We start from the raw sequence: 17,944 nt of genomic DNA, 5'->3' as shown, positions 1-17,944 counted from the left end.
GCAAAGCTTTTCCATCAGTGTACTAGAAGAGCGTTATTGACTACTGATTAAAGGGCACAGCCTTTCTAAAAGGGAAAGGCAACATGAGTTTAGCCAAACAATGCCATGCCCAGTCCCTAACATTGAAAGACACCATCAAAATTAAACACTGCATGTTTCAACAATATTCATCCAAGGGGGGTGTAAAGTAACGTTTTGTCCTTTTTACAAGTAGGTTATCAAAGTAGCTTGAGACTTGGTGCTTTAAATGTCCATATGTACCTCCAATAGCTACTTGGCATTTGAGCGGATATTCAGCAAGCTTATATCAATGCAGGGAAGCAGTTATCAGAAAATATCACAACCCACTCTACCACATCTTTGAGCACTTCCTGGGCAGCACAAAATTCTACTGTTTCAATGTGTTTGCCTGCAAAGAAGGTAGCTTTGGACAAAAAGCTTTGCTCACAGCTATTCCTGAGCATTTTCTCTCCTAGTAACAATGTCTCCCAAATAGGATGAAAGAGAGGATTTTTGTACTTGCGTTCAGTTTCAATTTGGGGGACACTGCAACATACTATTTTATGGGCTGGGTTCTTCCATTAAGATTTGTGTATTTGTGTTCTGAAAATGAATTGTTCTCGTTTTGGTTGATCTTTTCTAGCTTAACCTACGGTACTTTGTTAGTTAATAACTGGTTGTCCATGGGAAAGGGAATGTAGTGGGGGAAGAACTTCTGAATGTTGAACAGATTTCAAATTACGTGCCTACTCCTGGGTGAGCTCTCTATACCCAACATAGCAGTATTCCCTGAATGGAATCGGAGAAATGGATTTAATGTAACTACAAATATTCTTCTTCTTTCACCTCAATTTTTTTTCTTGCATATTGCCAGGTGTCCGAAAGTGAGAAAAATGGGAAACACAAGAAAATTAAATCTATGAATGACACAAAGCCCTCTTCTAGTCACAAAGAATCATCCACAAAAAAGTGAGTGTTCTTTGTTATATGAAATATTTTAATGCACTTACTCATCAGCTATTAAACATGTAGAAATGTATTTTAGTTATAAATGTATACAAATATCATCTAATAAAGTTGTGTATAAGAGGCAGAGTGCTGAAATAGGAAAGAACAGTAGATAAAGTGTGTTCACTGTTTCTTGAAAGGTATAAAAATACAAGTTGCACTTAAACAGTCAACAGAAAAAAAGCGCGTATAGTGTGTTTAACCCTCTGTGTCCTCCTGCTACACATTCCAGAGATGGTCTCCATCAAGCAATTAGTAATAAGGTGTTTCAATTAGCACAATGAGATCTAATCATACAGCCACATGAAATATAACAAAATGATTGTACTAAATATCAAAATATATAAATGTTAACATCATAATACCATTGGGTATAGGAGTATCCCCATGTAATTTAAAGGGACCTGTTCAATTGCAAATAAATTAAAATTTACCTGATCAGAATTCTGCAAATCCACAAAATGCCGGTATATGACATGAGTGGTTGTTTGAGTCCTGATGTGTCCCTTATGTTCATATATACGGTTACAGAGTTTGAATTGTCTGGCATATATAAATCGTATCCAACATGGGTATTGTAAAAGGTAACTTCCTTTTCTAAAAAGCACATTCTGATTTATTCCAGTTAGTCATTTTAATAACATGCAAACTAAAAGGGCTTTCCACCTAACACTTACATAAACGGTCTATGGGCAATGTACCAGAAAATGGTATGACTCCTCCGGCCTCCTTGGTACGTTCAGACCACTCTTCATTCCTGGTGCTCGTTTCATCACTATACAATGCTGTGTAGAAGCAAGGATGATATGGTGCAATTTTACTGCATTTTGACATCTTGCTTCTCTAATGACCAATGGGATAATAGTCTATGCCATTATCCATGTTCCAGTGCAGGACATCCAGTATGGTGAATTCAATGGGTCCTCCATTCATAGATCACTGTTAATAGTCATCTAATACCAGCTGGCATATCAGCTAGTATTAATTCACTAGTACAAGTGATCTAATGCTGGATGCTATGGATCAGGTCAACCATGCTCTGAACAATTTTTTTGTTTTTTGTTTTTTTTTTTGTTTTTTTTTTTAGAGTAGGCTTAAAAATAATCATCTCCCCGAGGCCCCTGTGCCACAGAAACATATGCGGTCATCACCATTTGTGCGCAATTATGCCAAAATATATCAGTCTGTTACGTTTTGTCATGGTATGTGAATAAACTGGATCAGCCAGTGTGTATATGTGTATTCACATACAATTGACGTTTCGGGCAGATTATTCATAATCGCCATTTATTTATATAGCGCCACCAATTCTGCAGTTCTGTACAGAGAATATTTGTCACTCGCATCAGTCCGTGCCCCATTGGAGCTTCTAGTCTAAATTCCCTAAGACAGACAGACAGACAGACAGACAGACACACACACACACGTTCATTTTTGTCAGCAGCCATTTAATCTACAGGTATGTTTTTTTGGAGTGTGGGAGGAAATTGGAGGAAACACATGCAAACACAGGGAGAAAATACAAACTCCACACAGATAAGGCCATGGTCAGGAATCAAACTCACTCGTTGACGTAGAAGTGCTAACCACTTAGCCTCTGTGCTGCCCCGACAATTGTCCTTTTTCAAGACCAAACAAGCACTAAACCCACCACCCGTCTAATCTTCTATCATCTAACACCTTACGTAATTCAACCAGAATGAAATGATATCACTAGAAGGAAAAGTATAAACACAGAGCCTCACTCCTTATATATAAATAAATTCATAGTCAAAGAAAACTTATGCCAGAAAAGTGTAAGAGATCATATACCAAAATTACTTACACCAAACCGTCCCCAAATACTGTGGACCTGCTGTGTGCTCTAAAGCAGTGTTTCTCAAAGCCCTAGCAGTGCATGTTTTCCAGGTGATAAAGGAAATAATTATACCACCTGTGGATCTTTTACAATGTGTCAGTCCGTAATGAATACACACACACAAAAGGATATATGGAAAACATGCACTGTCAGAGGTCCTGAGGACCAAGTTTAAGAAACGCTGCCCTAAAGAAATAGTTAACTGGTTGCTAAGCAACCCCACACTGACTAGCAATGCACCAATAAGGAAGTTAATAGCCAGTAGTTATGATAGGTATGTATCTGGTTGACCAATACAAGGAGTAACATTGCTGCTGCAACCTGATTGGCTATTAAGACACCAGAGTGGCCACATCACAACTTGTAGACTAAATCTATAATGGCAACAAATAAACGACATACTGGAGGTATAGTCCTGGATAAAGCATATTAAAAATGGTCAGATTTGTGTGGACTGATACTCTGCAGCAAACTGGCTAATTTTTTCACTGGTTGCGAAGAAACCAGTGAAACTATTCATAAATTGGTATTGGTCACAATAGATGTTAAAAGTTTATGTAGCATTATCCCACACGTGGAAATTGAGGCAGTGCGTAGGGGTCATAATTATGCTTAAATTTTACTCCTCTGGTTATTTCCTCTGAGATGGAATAGTGTCTCTATTGGTATGTTTTGCTCTTTTTAGTTTTAGCGACATTCTGACTTGGAACTCTGAAGCCCTCTGCATTTTGGGGTCTGGTTTTCTGTAATACCTGTTCAGTATTGGGTTTATATTCTGATTTCAGATTTTAGTTTAATTTTTAGCTTTAATTATTTTTTTTTTTAATGTGTATCTTTAAATGTTGCAGTGTTTGGAGGGGCTGGAAGCTTTAGGAATATTTATTTTTTGTGATCTCTGCTTCTGTTTGTGCCTAACCTATTTCTTGATAATGGTTGAGATTTATTTATACTAGCTTGTATTTAGTTATTATTGGCGCCTATGTGATCACTTATATCTGTAGGTCCAGCATTGGTAGAGTGTGTGTTCCTTTAAGACAATTGTGTTGTCACTATCGTTTCTTAGCAACCAGGGAATCAATTAGCCTGTTCTATGTGGGCTAATATGATGTAACATTCTGACCACTTTTATTATGCTGTGTCCCTGACTAAACCACTGGTTTATGTGTATTTGGTTGACCTGTGTCAGTTTGTAGTATTGTACTTAACCCAGTGCCCATATTAGTGTGGCAATTGTGTTTTGGCTATTCGGGTGTCTTTGACGTTAGCCAATCGGGCTACAGCAGCAATGTTACCCTGGATTGAGCAGTGTGATACACACCCCAGGTATCGTAGTAACTATTAACTTCCTTACTAGTGTGCTTGTCAATGTGGGCTAAATATTTCTTGGTACAGTTTATGGCAAGTAAGGTTTGGTACATGGTCTCTTACAGTTTTCTGGCATAAGTTTTATTTGATTATGAATTTGGTTATGTAGGAGGAGTGAGGTGCTTTGTTTGTTTTTCTATTCAGTGATGATTAAATCCGGCTGAGCTACCTCAGGCGATTGGTGATTAGACACCGACTACTGGGGTGAGTGTCCTACTTTATCGTTTATTTCTATAAATATTAAGTCATGCCAAATCCTTATTAAAGGCAATAACGTAGTTATGGTCACTGGTAATAAAGCATTAGTTGGTGAATCAGTTTTTCGTTATTTCAGATTACTATTCTGTTAGAACTCCATCACACAACGTCCGTAAAACATGTAATTGTATGTATTTTCCACACATCCAGTCCTTTTATAGCATACTTGGTAAGCATTTGAATATCTCCAGCATTAAAAATTATTAAAAAAACCATAGAATGTGAGAGTTTCTAAGTTTTGCAGCAAATGTTCTCTGATTCTATAGGTTTAATCTGCTCATATTAATGGATATGAAAAAAAATCTAAATTTGTCTAAACTGCAATGTTTTCTCAGGGTGCCTAAATCCTCTTCTGAGGACATGGAGAAGGAGCATCGTCAGCAGAAAGCGATGTCTCCCACACAGCGCACCCACAAGACATCTGAGAAGGTGGCACAGAAGCGACGACCCAGTGACAGCAGTAACTGCAGCCAGCAGTCCGCACTGAGTAGCAGTAAAAGTACTAACAAAAAGCCTTCCGTTCCCAAACAAAGGAAGGTGGAAGAAAAGAATATGGATCATACAAAGATCCACAAGGTATGCATATTGATTGACCTATCCCTAATATCTCTGTGGCAGCAAATACTGACTGGTATATTTTGCGGGTGACAAAATTCCATACAAGATCATAAAAAATTCAGTGTTGGTTTGGTCTCTCTATATGTTGAAAAATGGTTTGGCCAGAACCCTTGGGTCACTGTATGAGTGGGTGATCTGGTGTGCTTAACAAAACTGTTATTAATCCTTAAGTGATGCAGAAAGGTAGTGGACTACCCATGGTAATTCCACAAAATAGAATCAAAGTCTAACCATGTGAATTTGTGGAATATGCCCATTTTTATATTTAGGTCAGGCATGCCCAAAACCTCTTGTAGAACAGCCCTCAAGATGCCAGTATGTTGACCAGAAATAAAAATGGACAGCAATGTTTATTTTGGGCAAATTTACAAAGCTTGATTACAAAGTAATGGTTATCTTATACTAAGCTAGTCTAGGATAGAAAACAACAAAACAGCGTTTTTGTTTTAGAATTACAGCTTTAAAAATATTGTTTGTGTACTTCCTTATAACATGTATTGATAATGCTGTGCTCTACCTGCGTTTCCTGCTGAGTAATAAAGAAATCTCTATCGGATATGTCCAATATAATAAGTGACTCACCTTACAGAAACACATTTACCTGTGTGCCTTGTAGATGATTAACAGAGAATACAGTTCAATACAGCAAATAAATAAGGGTTTTGTTTTTTTGTCTCTTCTTTAAAAAACAAAACAAAAAAAAACCCTTCTAATTATAGGCAAGGCAAGACATTCTATGCACAAAGCCATATATGAGGTGCACATATAGTGAATTGTATCTGAGGGTTTGGGCTCTAGAGGTAAGGAGCATAATAGGTAAAGAATTATAGCTGTATTGATATGTCAAATAGAGAGCATACAAACCTTAACAAAGTGCAGATGCCATATAGTGGTACAACAGGTCATTTTGTAATTGTTCCACCTAAATATTTTTATATAGTCTTGTTTACATTTTCAAGTTGGTTGTTTGCAAACTTTGTAAGACATTGTTATGCAGTTATACTAGTACATGATAGTACTCTTTCATAACAGTTATGGACTAAATTCTTTATAAAAATTTCCAGGGTTCTGCAGAAAATAACGCACGTCCCTTCCCAGTGCCTTCTTTGCCAAATGGTAATGCCAAGCCAACAAGACCTCAGATGAAATTTGAAGACAAGTACGTTGTTGTGTTCTTACATCTCAGTATACTTAGCTAAACTTGCCTAACAGTATTCTTTGTTTGTATCCTGCAACCTGTCGGAATTGCGTGTTTGTAAAATTGTCCACTCTTCCCTCGTTTTTCTTTAGGTTATACTCACCAGAACATTATATGAAGGAGGCCAAAAAGCTTAAGCATAAAGCTGATGCCATGGTAAGTTTGATGCACCTTGATTGATTGTAAACACATCAGTTTGTGTGTATATATGATATAATATTATACACACACCGTAGTGAAATGTTATACAGTGGTATGCCATGTAGGTATACAGTCTTGACTTAAATGAATGCATTAGTGTCACAGTCAGCTGAAACAAGTGTAGCTGATCTTATAAGAATTTCCAATGATCCGATGCCTGCCATTTTAAAACTACAATGCAGTGTTCACCAGCCACCGCTGTTCCATTTTAGCTAGAGATGCTCAGGCTCGGTTCCCTGAGAACCACACACCCCCGAACTTAGCAGATCTGAGTACCGAGCTGAGCTGGCTCGGTACTTTTGCATGCCATAAGAATTGAAAAAGAGGCAAAACGTCATTGTTACATTGTCGAATCATTGAGTTTTGGATTCTATAAGTGCCACCCTCCACGGGGATCCAGCACCATTTCACAGAGGGACACAGAAGGGGTAGCACAGTTCTTGGCAGTCTCTAGTGCAGTTGGGCAGCGACATAGGTAGAAAAGAAAGAGTAGAGGTAGCAGTGTTCTTCAAAGTCTCCAGTGACATTCAGGAGAGCTCCATAGCTAATTGTCATTGCTGAAATATAAAGAATAGGTCTGGCAGGCTTGGTCTTCTAAATCTGTAGTCTTTGATAGTGTATGAAAAAAATATTATGACCTGTGAGGTGGTCAAATTGACTGCAAATTACTTGACATTAGTGTTGTTGATGTTAATAATAATGTAGGGGGGAAAAAAAGCAAATATGTGATTTTAACAAAAAATAGGGATTTTAGAAAAAAAAATCAGGATCCAAAACACGCAAGGGTGGTTTTGCCAAAACCAAAACCCAAAATTAATCCAGATTTAAAACCAGAACACGGGGGTCAGTGAACATCTCTAATTTTAGCGTGGCGCTTGGTCGGTAAGTGGTTACATGATCCAATACTACATATTGTCTCTCCAAAATTAAAAAAAAGGCCATATTCTGTGCAGATGTAAAGTTCTGGTGACCTTTGTAATGCGCTCAGGTTTTTATAGCAGCAATCCAGCTTTGAAACATCCAAGATCAGCTAGCCACTCCAATGTTTCTGATTCTGCACATAATTGTCAGATTGATCAGAGGTAAATTGTTGGGGAAAGGTGATTGCTTCTGCGTCTTGTTATGCTTCAGATAAAAGTATATTATGGCTTTTTAGTTTTTTTTGTCACAGATAATTTAATCTTTTGCTATTAGACTGACATGTTCAATATGGATTATGTAAGATTCTTTAGTTAATAGTTTGTTTATAATAAGAGCTGCTATTTTCTTTAAAAAAAAAAAAAGACTAATCCTAACAGGCTTAAAAATATTTGCAAAGAGAATGTATAGAAGTTTTTCCCCTCACAAGCGGCTTGTGTTCTATAGGGACTGTTTGCCATATGTTTCCTGGCAGCCTGCCCTCCTTGCTGTTTACATTCCTGCAAGAAAGATTAACCACTCCCCTGCATAAGCTTTTAGCTGTACATGAATATGGCAATAATTGATTTAACTACTTCAGGATAGTTGGTATCTTACTGTGGAAATGTGAACCAGAGCAATAGCGCCACCAACTGGTTTAAAAAAAGTAGTGTATAACAAATTGTTAATTCTAATGGAACATTCAGTAAGTCTCCCTTAGCCATGTGTTGGTTATCTTTATTTATATGCAGGATCAACTTTTATACTTGTGTTTTACTCCAAATAGCATATAATAAACACTGTGTTGTAATTACATATCTTTCGTGCAGTGCCAAGTTATCCGGCACTTTCTTTACTATTGTCACTTAATTCCTCCGCAGTATTGTGTATTAGGGGCTACACTTTACCAGTAGTCTTCTAAGTTATTTCCATTATAGGGAACTACTTTTATTAAGCATCTCATTAAGGTAATGGGATTATCCATAAATCCCACAAATAGCATTGTGTTTCAGATATATACACAAACTCTTAGAGGCATACCAGAACAATAATTCAATTGTCAATGATGCTGAATAAGATTGTGTCACTATTTGGAGCAGGTATAATGTTGCTTTTGTAAGCAAAATGTTTGTCAAGTGTGTGTGTGACTTTATGTATGTATCCGCTAGATGTTTTATCATTTTGTTTTGATTTCTTCTTGTATGTTACTTTAGTCTGACAAGATTGGGAAGTCATTCAACTACTTGGACGCTGCCATGTTTTTCATTGAGTGTGGCATTGCAATGGAGGCAGATGTACTGGCACCAAAGCCTGCCTATACTATGTTTGCTGAAACAGTCGATCTCATTAAGTAAGTGAAGAAGTCCTATGTTTTAGCAAAATGTCAGATGCATCTTTCTTACGCATTTACTATAATGATGAATGGAAAATAAAACTTTTAATCAAAATTGTGCTACAATGCTATTTTCTGGGCTTGTAAAGGACTGTGGGAACTAACAAAAATGGGAGCTCGGGAACAAAAACCATAATTAGCATGTTTGTTATAGCTGCATTTGTAAAGTGCCAGTTTCTTCAAGAGATCACCACCCAAGCACCCAAAGTAAGCTTCTCATTATTTGTCTCGTAGATTTATTATGAAGTTGAAGAACTTCTCTGACTGCTTAGCACCTGCACATGAAAAAGCATTTGCAGTTTTATGGTAAGTATGTGACAATTATTGCTTCCCTTTATAGTAAAGTATATGTATTTTGCCTTTATAATGTTTGTCACACTGCTTGAGATTCTGTAACCTTGTTTACCTATGTTTTCTTGCCATCCCAGCATGCGTTGCCAGTCCGTTCTTTACATGGCAATGTTTCGCTACAAAAAAGACACTGCGTTAAAGTATTCCCGCACTCTTGGGGAACACTTCAAGGTACTATACTTTTTTTTTTTTTTCTAAAGTAACAAATTATTTTTAGTTTCATCTTTTACATATGGATAGTTATTATATAGCATTTCAACAGTCAAACATTTACTGTACTATTCTGCAGGAACTGTTTTCTAAATGTATGTCTTGTCAACGGCACTTCATATTGTAATAAACGCAGAAAGAGACATTATTTAATCATTCTAGGGAGATTGGGTCTGATCACCTTTAATTATACAGACCACCAGTCAGAGGCCCTGCTACTATTATTGATAGCTATTATTTGATAACTATGTAATTGAAAACCTAACTTTTGTGTCATAATATCAAGTAGCTCTGGTTCGGTTTGATGGTAAAGTCAATTAGTGTCCTCCTCTGGAATGTTTTATGATTAACACCAGTACCACCCTCCCTAATTCATTTGAGAGGATTCTATTCCATCCTGCTCTGGGACCTGGCTGCTTTGTTAAGCTCTAAGCAAGCTAGCTGTAGTATAGAAGAGACTGAAGAGGGCTGCAGGTAGATTCTATGTTTTGTTGTTTCTAGTCCTATTAAAGAATTTAAAATTATTCTTTTTTTAGGCTTGTTATAAGTTTTGTAAGAAATACAGTATCCTTGGCTTTTGGAATTATGATTTTTTTTATTTATTTTTTTATTATGGCACTTTCTTTGAAAATGAAAATTAGACATTATATGTTTCACTAATTGTATCATTTTTGTTTTTGCCCCAGAGTTCATCCAGAGCTGCACAAGCACCTTCTCCCTGTGTCGCAAGGTAAATAGGAAATGATGCAGAGAGTGTATATTTCAGTTGCTGTAATATTAGTAGAAGTGGAAAGATCTACTAGTAAGTATAGGTTATGTGTGCAACGCAGATAAGATTAACACAATCTCTTGTTTCCTCTAGAAGCACTGGTACACCTTCCCCTCTGTCTCCAACACCTTCTCCTGCCAGCTCTGGGGGATCTCAGCCAGGGTCCATTGCCAGCAACAGCGGGGCCCAGAGCTCTTCAGTGATCATCCCTCAGATGATACATCACATAGCGTCATCTTATGTCAATATCACCTCCTATTTTCTCTATGGGTATGACATATGGGAGCAAGCTGACTTACTGGCAAAGAAAAACAAAGGTATGACTTATGCTTCCCTTTTAATGTGTATATGTGCAATATATAATGTGTGTATATGTGTGACTGTTGCTAGGTGCAACACATTTTGATCAATCTAAAGGATCATTTTTAAGCCTAAAGTGAGTGTTAGACAACTTTAACTGAGGATATGTCATTAGAATGGCAGGGGTGTTTATGTATAGTTCATAATACAGGGTGACTGATTACTTAGAAATAGTAGATATATTACAAGGCCCTCTTCCCTCCCCCGTTCCACCAGTTTATAGCATCCTAATATGCAAATTACACAATATGTTGGCGTTCTGCAGTTACCACTTCTAGAACTCTACACATGTAAACGGTGCTGTCAGTATGTAAGAGTCACTTCTGGGCTGAGCTGTGTCTTTTCAATGTCCCTTTCTTCTGAACACCACCGTTCCCGGCACTCATTACTGGTTTAGAGCAATAATTCTGGGATTCCATTCTGGGGGAGTAATTGGAGGATTAGCAATCTGACATTTTATACTTAATAAATGATTAAACCTGATTATCTTTACAATCAAGTGTCAAACTAAGCTCAGAGATACTGTTCTATGTCATTTCTGTGGGTAGTTCAGGAAACCTGGGGTCAAACAGTCATTGCTCGGTGCTGCTATGGCGATAATGTAACCGGTTAGGGCTGCCATAGGACCTGCAGATACGGTTGCATTGCCTGTTTTCCAGGGATCTAAGAATCTCTATAAAGATGATAAATCTGTAATCCTGCTAAAGTGTCTTTCTTTGGCTGGAAGTATTCATAGAAGCCCTTGTTGCACCTGCAATAAATTTCCTGCATGGAAAATTGATCTGATGTCTTCTTTTTCTTTGTGCTTTAAGAGCTAACCTCCGTTTCACTTAGATAAATTAAATTCCTCACTAAGGATAAAATCGTAATTGTAATTCTAGCCTGTGTCAACCTTAAATACTTTACATTGATACCGACTACTGTACAACATTCAAATCCCAGCAGTCACTATGATAGTTGCAGTGCATCGTTAATGTACTTCTGAGACTTTATACGTGTGTGTATATCTTTATAGCATCACATGTAGCTTTTATTTGTTCAGTGGCAGATCTGCTCTGGCTTTTCAACAACTAACAAATCTGATTCCTGCCTAAGTAAAACCAGTGACTCTCCCAGTGTACATTAATCTGTATAAATATTTACTTTCTCACAGATCTATGTTATAAAGATTATGATCAGACAATGATTGGATACATGTTCTCACGCTGTCTTCTCTCTGCTTCAGATTTCTTTGCAGATCTCAGTGCAATGGTTTGCCCCCTGGCTCTGAACAGCACAATGACTGAACTAGTACACTACACTAGACAGGGATTGCAATGGCTGAGACTGGAATCAAGTATGACCTAATTTGTGCTGGAGGGCACTTACCCTCTGAACTCTTTTGCACTTTGAAAGCCTGGAGTTTGCAACTTGTTACATGAATTTCTGGGAATAAAAGCAAAACTGGCTCCTGGGATCTGGTATGACTGGAAGTCTGTTAGACATTGCCTGAAACGGCAGGCGTCAGTTTCCGCGTGAAGATGAAGGAGACCTTGCAAAAAAAAAAAAAAAAGATGCCTTCCTAAGTTTCTCAATGTGGTATTGTAAGTCAGACACATCAGTGGTCTTTAAACATTTCTAACAAAACCAGCGTGAGAGAGGTGTTGTCTGGAAGATTGTCAGCCTCAACATATCACTTTGTGGTTTATCCTGACAGCAGGCCTCGGCAGAACAACTGGAATTAAATTAGGCTCCCTAAAACAGGAAGCTTCCTCCTGCACTCAAATTTTAAATTTTTGTAAGAGGAAATGATTGTGCCCCCAAACACTGATTTGTATAGGATATATTGCTATAAACTTTAGCAGGGAATAACATATATGACAGGGAATCTCTAAATCCAGAACTTTGTGCCTTAACCCAAATACACTGATTCTGTCAGATGTCATTCTCAAAAATCTAAACAGTGCAAAGTGTGTGTGTGTATATATGAATGTGTGTATGTATGTATGTGTATGTATGTATGTATATGTGTATATATGTATGTATATATAATGTATGTATACATACATATATGTATATAGATATATATATATCTATCTATTAGGATAACACTGTTCTCTAAACAATCAGGGCACAGGTGAAATGAAGTTATATATAACACTGCATTTTGGGGTCTAATTGAATACTGCCATCAGTTCTGTAAAACTGCCATGCTTTTAAATCAGGGTGGACATTTTTTGGACTGTTGGCTGTACTTGAACTAGACAGGCCATGATTCTCATTGTGCGACTACCTATAAGTTTGTAACACGTATTGCCAAAATTAATGATGCATCATCTAAAATGGCAGTCTCTCCATGTCACTAACATAACCAGTGGGCTTCCCTTAAAAAAAAAAATATATATATATATAATATATTTTTATTATTTTTTTTTTAATTATGTCAGTTGTTCATCAATAGAAATGAATGGTCACCCTTACTTGCTGCTAAACATTTTAAAGGAACACTAAAGTCCTAGCTACAGCAAAGGTTCATCACTTTGTATTTTTCATTCATGGTTATGTGTCTTTTTTCCCCCTGGTGACATATAACAGGCAGCTCTGGACGTATGTATTATACAACAAATGATAGCACTTAAGAAAAAAAAAAAGAAATTGTCCACACACAGTCCTTCAGGTGAATGTACTGGGTTACAAAAATGATCTTGGGTAAACATTTTCAGACTGGTGATTCTTCTCTGGCTTGTAATGTCATGAATTAAATACCACATCCTAGCTATATAGCATATGTGGCGAGTGTTTACATTTGGCTATTTAATGACAGTTGTTCAGATGGTAGCCTAGATGTCTTTTCTTTTTAGGCTTATTTGGTTTAATTTCTAAATAAACTGGAAGTGAATTCACAACAATATAGGTCATCGTTTGGCTGTGTACTCATCACAGAATATATGTAATTTGGTTTCTTTTTGTTAAGTGAATGCAATCACACTAAGCAAAGGCAGCTAACAGAAGAAATTTGTTCAGGAAAATTGATTATTATAATTTGTTAGATTTCAACTAGAAGCATAAAAACTGGTTGCCTGAAAATAACATAGCGGTATACTGAATGGAAGCACACGTTTAATTACAGAGCTTTACTTGCTATGTCATGTATGCTGTGGCAAATTGGGTTGCTGCATTCAGACCTTTTTGGCACCTTTTTTTAAAAAAAATAAAATAAAAAATATTTTAGTTTAATAGTTTTTACGTAAAACAGATACCATATATCTACTTATGTGCTTTTCTTCATCCAATGCAATTGCTTTTTTACATCACTAGCAGACCTAATGCACAAGATGGCAAATAGTAAGCTGGGTCTAGCATCGGACATTGTGAATGATGCGTGGAGGTTTGTAAGCACCATGCTGCTGTGGTGATCACATATTCAGGCAGTGCCTTGTCCACTATGATTCCGAAGTATATACTGTGAGGAGGATTCGTTCACCAACCATGCTTCACCGCCGCACTTACGGCCTCTAGTTGGATTGGAAACAAAATATATCTGCATGGGGTGTGGGGCATTAATACAGTGTTCTGCGTTTAATCAGAAATGGCATTGAGAAGTAAAGTGATAGATATATATATATATAGATATATATATATATATATATATAAGTGTTGATTGCGGCCATTTTATAAGCTAGGTAATGGTAGTTCACACAGAATATTTAAGTGCTTTATACTGTTACATAGTCTTCCTATGGGCGCTTGTCCTGCATTAAACAGCAAATCTGCAAGGTCTTTCTTTTTATAAACGGCTGATCAGGTTACGTATAATTACTTTAAAATCTTTCCTAGCTGCATTCACTTTTCTCAGAACAAACACTAACTAGTGAATGAATACATGAAAACAGCCAAGGGCATTTGGTAGACGTGATTAAGGTACTTTCTAAAGAAATAGAAGAGACAGGCTATCTTGTGCAAGGACAATAAAGTTTTTATTTTTAGATGATTATTGTTGGGCAGTTGATTTTGTTTTTAGTTTGAGTACATATTAATTTTTCACAGTATTTTGCAGAAATCTGCTGTCCTTAGGTACCCAGGCAGAGGTATAACATAGGATATAACTAATAGGTCATTGATTGAAACAGTGATAATTGCTCTACAGCTTTTTGGAACACCTTCAGCAATAGAAAAACCTAGGTTGGTAGTGTTAACCTGTGGTAAGCTTGAGGCTCGTATTGTAAGAACGGAGAGCCTAAGTAGACGAGCGTCACAGTTCTGTTTATACATCCCCATATGTATATTGTGTGTTCAGTGCAAGCACAGACATTGCTTGCTGGAGAAACTTTAATACTTGTGGTTGCTCAATTGTCATTTGTGTGGTGATTCTCAAGTGACCACTTATTTAAGTTTAAACCAGCAGGTATCATATCTTATTTTCCTAAGTGTTATGAGCTGTCGTTTTATGCCACTATGTATCATACTCTATTAGCATGCAAATATACCTGTAAATGTTTATTATTCTAAGTGCCATGTGATCTGCACATTATATCTCAATCCAGTTCTTGAGCAGCCCAGTGTGCACAGTATTGTCACATGATTTGCATGTTGCTCATTTTGTTACAATTGAACTATAATAGTTCTAAATGAAATATGTTTCCAGTATTGGGAATACAATTTTTGCCTAAAACTATGCAGAGCTTCACCAGTGCTTAAAAGGTTTACCTGTTTCTGGTTTATACCACAAAAATATTATTAAACATCTCTAAATGTAAATTTAACTACATGCACCCAGTTTCTTAGTGACGTTCCAGCACATTCATTTTTGGTTACGGGAAAAATATCTGTTTGACCAACTGTATACAATTAAAACAAAGGGCTTACTCACATAAGCGCTGTAAAAATGGGCTTGCGTTGGTTGTGCGTTTTTACATGCACTTTTACTAATGCAATTTATTGAACCTTTTGAGAAAGTTTGTGCAGCATTCTAAAATTTTAAACAAGATGTTAACATTTTAGATTGTAATGGTGGGAGCAGCATTAATTTATTTTGAATGTACTTTGAACTATTAAAATATTAAAAGTGCAAAAAAAACAGGGTCTATGTATAAAGCCAAATTTAGGGGCAAACTTTCTGCATCAAATTATAGATATAAACCATTTTTTTTGTGCCTTTTAGAAAATATTTTTTTTTTCTTACTTATGAAACGAAAGGTTTCCTTATGAAATATGTTTTCCTTCTTCTATATATATATATATATATATATATATATAGCCATCTGAGAATATAGTTCCATTTTTCCCACATTCTAGACTAATACATCTTCCCACTGATGATAAAAACCCAAAAACAATCAAGGGTTCTACCATTGCTATGTGATGCATCATTACAGAATTAGCTGCAGACTTTTATAACCTGGCACATATCTAAAGGAATCCACCTGTCATCCAAAAGGGTTTTTAAAGCAATTGTGATATCTGCAGACTAAAAGACTGTACTGCAAGTTATTAAAAATGTTACCAATGAGAATATACAGCATCAATACTATGCATTACCCATTTAAATAAGTTTGGAAAAACAGCCTGCTATAGTGCCTTATTTTAACTTTCATGGCTTAATTTTGTCCTAACTTTGAGTAGACGATAATTTTTTACATTTTCTTTTTTTATTTCCATTACTAAATTGATTACATGTAGTAAATGTTTCACCTTTAATTCCAGAAATAACCAAGCTGAGGTTATAAATGGTTTTATTTTTAAGAGCATGGCTCTTTCTAAAGCATGGACATCCTTCCATATCAGAGCTGTTGCTGAACTACATTTCCCGTGATGTACAGGCAGCTGCTGCTTGGACTCGCATTACATGGTTAACACTATTTTCCAGTGCATTAATCAAATCTAACTTGATGGCATCTATTCAGTGATGGATCCCCTAGCAGAAAAGCAGAACAGTCCACTCCTTTAGGTCATGTCATAATAATTTGTGTAATACGTGCAATGGGAGGATGTGCAAAGGAAACATTAATGGAGGTAATCTATGTATTTTAACTACTTCTGGAATAAATCTGCATTCTGGGGCTTCTGTGAATACTATATATCGCTGCCTTGTACAGGTCTTTTAGGGCAAGAGACTAAACAGATCTGTGATTTTGTTTATTATGTTACCTTTTATTTAAATAAGAAAGTCTATGCGAAATCTCTTTCCAAAGAAGCTGTGCCACTCCTATTTTGTTAATTATTGCTGTTGACTATGAGGATAATTTGCTGTAAAGAACAGATGAACTTTAAATGATTTATTCTTTTTGGCAAAACATGTCGGAAATTAAGCTGTAAATAAAATATCAAATACATTTTTTTATTAATAGTTTTTCTTTCTTTTACAAAGACAAGGGTAGGGAAAACAAAATAATGAATGTGTTCTACAATATATACAGCATTTGCAGTCCCTATTTCAAACTTTCATCATTTCATTGCGAAATCTTAATTCTGCTCCTTCCACTATCTAACTACATGGCTTCCTGCTTGCCTCCTTCCCCTTTCTCACATCGTAACACTGTTTATTACACCTGCAACCCTGTCTTTCCTTACAAAATCATATGAGATGATTAGCATGCACATCTCGTGCTGCTCCTACTGATACTCTGCTTATGTAATAAATCGATGAGTAGGAGATTGAATAAAATAAGGTGCTTGCACCCATGTCACAAACCTTAAAAATGATGCATCACATAATTGTGTAACAGTTAAGACACTCCATAGTGTAATACACTAAAGTCTAAAAATTAATTATGTACAGGAAGAATGACCGCTTGAAGAGAAAATACAATAAAAAGTTGCATTATATAGCAAGTAACATCTACAAATTAGAATGTTAAAAGGATCACGAAGACAAAAGTACAAGCAGATTTATATGGAAAAGTTAATGATAAAGATGTGAAATTGGGGCTGGCTGGGCTGTGGGGCATTTGTCCCCCTGGGTTCAGTTCCATAGTGGGTTAACTGCAATTTTTTTATTCCCTTTAAAGTGTTCCTAATAGGCTGCTGAGCGGAGTCTCAGTATTTCACCACATTTTCTGTAGAGTTTGTGTCAGTTAATACCTCACTGGTTTACTTCCATAATGTGTCATCCACCTTTTTTACCTACTCTATCGGGTTGGATAAAGAGAGGTCTAGGACTGCTGGGCCTGGGGAGCATTGCAGCCTCATACAGCATCATTTGCATTGCTTCCCCCTTTGACTAATTTCAGGTATGTACTGAAAATCAGTCTAGATAGTGTGCCAGCTTCTAGCTGGGGTCTGGTTCATGTTTCCATATTGTGTACTCTTATTTGCCATTTTTCATCCTCCTTTATGTGAAATAAAGGGAGGTCTAGGACTGGTAGTCTGATATTATACAAAAATCTAGTCCGGTTTAGCCCTAAGTTGCCAAGTGGACAGTAAGAGACTCCTTATGTGGAATGGCTAGCTGTCACACATGACTGCAGTGGTAAAGCTGCC

At 36.6% G+C, this 17,944-nt stretch overlaps 1 protein-coding gene and 1 long non-coding RNA gene across 4 annotated transcripts in view; both read left to right on the top strand.

Moving 5' to 3' along the window:
• Positions 1-16,797, top strand: part of AFF1 (ALF transcription elongation factor 1) — a 94,517-nt gene extending 77,720 nt beyond the window's left edge. For all 3 annotated transcript variants that reach the window (XM_075202952.1, XM_075202943.1, XM_075202961.1), the window contains 10 exons: positions 875-969; positions 4,825-5,065; positions 6,172-6,266; positions 6,398-6,461; positions 8,618-8,754; positions 9,031-9,102; positions 9,225-9,318; positions 10,044-10,087; positions 10,220-10,443; positions 11,712-16,797. In XM_075202952.1, coding sequence (XP_075059053.1) covers positions 875-969; positions 4,825-5,065; positions 6,172-6,266; positions 6,398-6,461; positions 8,618-8,754; positions 9,031-9,102; positions 9,225-9,318; positions 10,044-10,087; positions 10,220-10,443; positions 11,712-11,833 — 1,188 coding nt within the window. In that variant the 3' untranslated portion in view covers positions 11,834-16,797. The remainder of the gene's footprint in view (positions 1-874; positions 970-4,824; positions 5,066-6,171; positions 6,267-6,397; positions 6,462-8,617; positions 8,755-9,030; positions 9,103-9,224; positions 9,319-10,043; positions 10,088-10,219; positions 10,444-11,711) is intronic.
• LOC142144307 (uncharacterized) lies at positions 1,044-4,806 on the top strand. Its single transcript, XR_012689682.1, has 3 exons — positions 1,044-4,189; positions 4,376-4,435; positions 4,566-4,806. It is a non-coding gene; the product is annotated as an uncharacterized LOC142144307 (long non-coding RNA).
• Positions 16,798-17,944: the final 1,147 nt, after the last annotated feature.

This window comes from Mixophyes fleayi, chromosome 1, assembly GCF_038048845.1.
Source record: "Mixophyes fleayi isolate aMixFle1 chromosome 1, aMixFle1.hap1, whole genome shotgun sequence".
In the NCBI taxonomy this organism is placed as follows: domain Eukaryota; kingdom Metazoa; phylum Chordata; class Amphibia; order Anura; family Limnodynastidae; genus Mixophyes; species Mixophyes fleayi.
This window is presented reverse-complemented; position numbering and strand designations above follow the sequence as displayed.